At 61.4% G+C, this 4,773-nt stretch overlaps 1 protein-coding gene across 1 annotated transcript; it reads left to right on the forward strand.

Annotated features, from left to right (window-relative positions):
- Nucleotides 1–575: 575 nt before the first annotated feature.
- Nucleotides 576–2,402, forward strand: LOC125923612 (uncharacterized). Its single transcript, XM_049632055.1, has 3 exons — nucleotides 576–908; nucleotides 1,338–1,587; nucleotides 1,891–2,402. Exons 1-3 carry the CDS (start codon nucleotides 576–578, stop codon nucleotides 2,373–2,375), a joined length of 1,068 nt encoding a protein of 355 aa, XP_049488012.1. The 3' UTR covers nucleotides 2,376–2,402.
- Nucleotides 2,403–4,773: the final 2,371 nt, after the last annotated feature.

Below are 4,773 nucleotides of genomic sequence, written 5' to 3' on the forward strand. Positions count from 1 at the left end.
CCGGGAGGGGAGGGGGTGACAGAGGCACTTGGGACCAGGAACCGGGAAGGCGGGGAGCCACAGTGGGGACCGCCCAGCTCATAGGCCCAGACCAGGCAATGGGACCCGAGCCCAGATGTAATGGAGCCCCGGGCGTGCATGTCTGGTGGGCACAGGGTCTGAACGAGGTCACCTCCACCTTCCCCCGGGCCCGGGACCCAGGCAGGAGGGGTGGCTGTGCCTGGACCCGGAGAGGACCCAGGCCCGCATGAGTGTGTTCCGTGCCAGGCCCACCCCTTCCTCATCCTTCCACGGCCACGTGTGCCCATGAGCCTCATGGGATAGCAGGCATGGGACGTGTCTACAGGTGTCTCCCTGATGGCGCCCCTACAAGTAGATGCCACAAGGACCCCACTGTGCAGACGGGGAGACCGGGGGGCCCCGGGAGGCCCAGGGTCTGTGCAGGGTCCCAGCACTGGTCAGGAGGAAATCCCAGGTCTGAACCCAGCTCTGTGGCCCCAAAGCCGCGGCACCGGCCGCACCAGGCCTCGCAGGGACGTGTCTGGGCTGTGTTGGTGTCCCTGTAGGGACAGGGCATGGGGAGGAGGGGAGCCCTTTGCAGCCTGGGAGGGGCTCCTGTAGGAGCAGGAAGCCGGGTAAGGGGACCCCAGGAAGTGACCTCACCTCCCTGGTCACAGAGCCCAACAGAACTCGGAACCCGGGTCACCAGGCACCCACGTTCTGGAGACAGCGCCGGACTGGGCTCATTCGTTGGGACACCTTCGCCTGACGAACATGTTCTCCTGTTGTGTGCCCGTGTCCCGCGGCTGCCGGCTCAGGGGAGCCCGCGGCCTCGACCCCGACCCTGGAGACAGTGGGTCAGGTCGTACACAGGACGCCTCAGGTCTCTAGCTCGTAGGGACCCAAAGGTAACACAGGAAGACCCAGAGACAGCCGGTCCAGCCCGATACCGCTCTGATCTGGCTTGTGGGGCCCTAGGTCCCCTCCCGTTTGTGTGTGTGTGTGTGTGTGTGTGCGTGGAAGGAGGGGTCGTGTGTGGAGGGCCCACCTGAGCAGGTGCAGGCTGATGAAGGGGTCAGATGCCTGGTGGGCGGGTAATGCTCACACCCCAGGTCAAGGCTGGCTAGGAGGGACAGGGTGTGCTGGGGTGGCCCTCTTGTCCCCGATGTTCATCCCGAGCCCTGTAGGTGGATGTCACTGTGCTCCGGGTGCAGATCTGTGCACACTCAGGTCTGTGTCCAATCTGAGAGCTGCAGGGGGAGAGGGCAGAAGGATACTGAGTTGGCCAGGCGGGGCTGTGATGTCTCCGGGCTGTCCGCGGGTCACTGTCTTTACAGAAATCAACCGATGACATCGGGAAACGATTGGTGGAATCCCGATACACCTGCCCTACAGAGTTGTGTGTGTGCCCCATCGCCCAGGAGGGCCACCCTGGACCCGTGGAGAGAGTGACTGCACTGAGGTTTTGGGAAGCAGGGCCTGGAGTTGGCCTGGGAAGGCCTCCTTCAGCGCCCCGGCTCCGCTGTAAGGTCCTCGTTCACCTGTCCTGGGACCAGTTCTTTGAGTCCCTGGAGTCAGAGCCTGAGGGTGAGAAGGCTGGGGGTGGGGGATGGGATGCTCGGGCCCGGGAAGTGCTGGGCCACCCAGGGAGGAGCCCCTGGGGGCTGGTGTGGGGCCAGGAGCAGAGACTGAGAGCCCCAGCTGCAGACTGCAGGGGGGCAGAGGTCCTGGTGTGGGTTCCTGGCCGCGGCTTCTCGGGGCGGCTCTGGGTTGAGTTGTGTGTCTGCAAAGGCCCCTGGAGAGGCCGGCGCTGGGTGGGGAGGGGACCTTCCCTCCTCTCACCCTGAGGCCTAGATGCCGCTGCAACCATCACTCTGTTTCCTTCTCAAGAGTCCGGGGCAGGAGCAGAAGCCGGTGCTGCTCCAGAGCCCGGCCCAACAGCATCGGGGTCCTCGGCGTCTCTGCAGGCAGGGGTGGAGTCTGGGGCGACTCCTGCAGGGGCCGGAGAGCCAGCAGGTGACCTGGGACCTGTGCGGGGACAGCGGGCACCTGAGCAGAGTCAGCTGGGTCCTGCTTCTGCTGGTTCCACTGTTCCCGCTTCTGCTCCCAACACTGTTCCTGCCATCGCCCTTCTCCCCGCCCCTGCCACTGTCCTTGGTCCCACATGGATGTCGGCCAAAAATCAAGGGATTGAAGACCTATACAGGGTGCTTTTTTTTATTTTATTTTATTTTTTGTTTATTATATTTTATTTCAAATTTATTCTCCAATCCCTGACCCCGATCCCCACCAAAATGTCTCTTCCTCTTCCCCCTTATCCTTTTTCTCTTCTACTTTTTAGCTTTTATTTGTTCATTAGTTATAATTTATATTAATCTTCAATAAAAATTTTGTTTATTTTACGTTGTGCAATTCCTGAGCACTGGGTACGCTCACGACGCTGTGAACCACGCCACAGAATTTTGCTGCAGAATATCTCGGTCCCCAAGGGTCACCATGTACCCGGAGCCCTCACTCCCCATTCGTGCCCCTGCCAGCCCCTGGGAACCCCCAGTCTGCTTTCTCTCCATGTTCCGTTACCTACTCTGGAGGTTTCCTTCAAGTGGAATCTCGCCAGAGATACCTGTGGGTCTGCACCGACTTTTCAGACGGGACAGATTCATTTTCGTACTTTGTGGTCATTTGAAATAGACTTTTTCTCCTTTGATATTGAAATCACAATGGATTAAAGATTAGATGAGGAAAAAGAGGCCCCTTCGGTGACAATGGGCACGGTCTCAGGGAGGAGACCCCTGTTTGTGCCGTGACACCACAGCCTGACACGAGAGAGGACGTGGCCGGTCCTCCCGTAGCCGAAACAGAAACTGGGAGATGCAGAAGGCTGGACGGTCACATCGCAGGGGGGAGAGCATCCCTCAAGTCCCAGGGCCTGAATGGTTCACGGGCCTCTGGGCCAAATAATGCACCAAAGCCAGTGCGTTCCCCGGGATGGAGGCCAGACCCGTCCCAGTCCAAGGGGAGGCAACCCCCATGGTAGCAGGCGTCAGAGATGCGGGGGGGTCCCTGGGAGGGACTCGGGCAAGTGAGACCAGAGGGAGGCAGCAGTGGTCACCTTCAGACGGGCAGGTTTCTGGTCTGGGGACCGGCAGCCCAGGTGACAACGTGAGGAAGCCGAGGCCCCAGCCGATCCCCAGCGAGAAGTCCTCGTCCTGCAGGGGACCGGCTGGCCCAGTACTGGGAGAGCCCCCAGAGCCCCGGTCGGCCCTTCCCCAGCCCCCATGCCGGGCCCCAAGCAGGTTGGTCAGCTCTGCTCCCCTGAGTTCGGGGGGGGGGCCCTCGGCAGGTGGTGGGGTTCCCCAGGAAGAGGGACCCTGAGCCCCAGGATGCCAAGATGCAGGCCTGCGGGTAGGACAATCCAAAGTCAAGAAGATGGGCTTCCTGACCCAGCTCATCTTACTTGTGACCCAGGCTGTGCTATTAGCCTCGGTGTCCCCATCTGTGACATGGGGACGTAACGGGCCTTCTAGATGGGTGGGCGCATTCCCTGAGACATGAGGTGGAATCGTGGCCTGGTGCCTGGAGGACATAAAGGGCCACCTGGAAGGCTGTCCCAGAGTCCCCCAGGGCACAGGATTCCGGAAGCCCCTCCTTGGCCCCTGCCTGCTCTCCCCCTTCTGAGAACACTCAGCGTTGTTTGCAGAGGAGGTAGACATGATCCAGGAGGTCAGCAGGTCCCACGTGGAGGAAGGTCAGCGCTGGAGGGACAGATGGACGTGTCCCGTGCCCCCTTCCAGAGCCCGAGCTGTGACACCCTCTGACCTGACCTGGTGTGGACCCCGCTACTGTGGTTTCACTCCCTCCCTCCTTCCCTAATTCAGCCGGGGATCTCAGGTGCCTGCCATGTGCCGAGCACTGTGACCTCTTCAGTGAGCACGACTCTACGGGGTCCCCCATGTGGCATCTTCCTTTGCAGGGTCTGAATCTTCCTGTGCTGTGTCCCCTCTGGCGAGTCTGGGAGGGAGGCCTCTGCACATGTGCCTGCAAGGAAGCACGAGTCCAGAAGGTCCAGACCACCTGCCCCAGGTCCCAGCCTGTGGATCATGAACGGCAAGGCGGCCCCAACCCCCACAGTGGATGAGGGAGGCTGGACCTTCGTCCCTCCCAGCCTTCTCCAAAGTGCAAGGCCTTCTCTCCAGCCCATGGTGAGCCTGCTGGGCACACAGGCCCCTCCGAACATGCCCTCGTTCACATGTGGGTCTGGGCCCCTTGCCCCACCCTCAGCTCCTCTGCCGGATGCAGGGGGAGCCCTCTCCTCTCCCTGGGTCTGCTCCTGGGGTCCCGGCCTGCTGGTCTCAGAAGAGCTTGCCGATTTGGTCCCCATGACCAGCGTGGGATCAGGGACAGGATGGGGGCTGTGGGTCGAGGCCTGGACTTAGCGAGTGCGGGACGATGGGATTTGGTAAAAGAATGACCTGCAGGTTCAGCTGGACTCCCGTAGACTGAGCAACCAGACTGCATACCCACTGGTCCCCCCTGAGCGCACAGGACAACAAGGAACAGAGGAGAAGGGACCCGGAGGGACAGGCTTGGCCCAGTGCTCACCTGCCCTTACGGTTTTAAACCTCAGCTATATGGGGGCGGGCGTACGCTGTCCCGACGGTACCTAAGGCAGAAGCCCTGTGTGGCAAACACAGGACAGAGCTGCTCAGGGTGACACCGGGATGAGGCGTGGACTCCCCGAACGTCCACGGCCCCCTAGAGGCCCGACCCCCA

Source organism: Panthera uncia, chromosome D4, assembly GCF_023721935.1.
Source record: "Panthera uncia isolate 11264 chromosome D4, Puncia_PCG_1.0, whole genome shotgun sequence".
Classification (NCBI taxonomy): domain Eukaryota; kingdom Metazoa; phylum Chordata; class Mammalia; order Carnivora; family Felidae; genus Panthera; species Panthera uncia.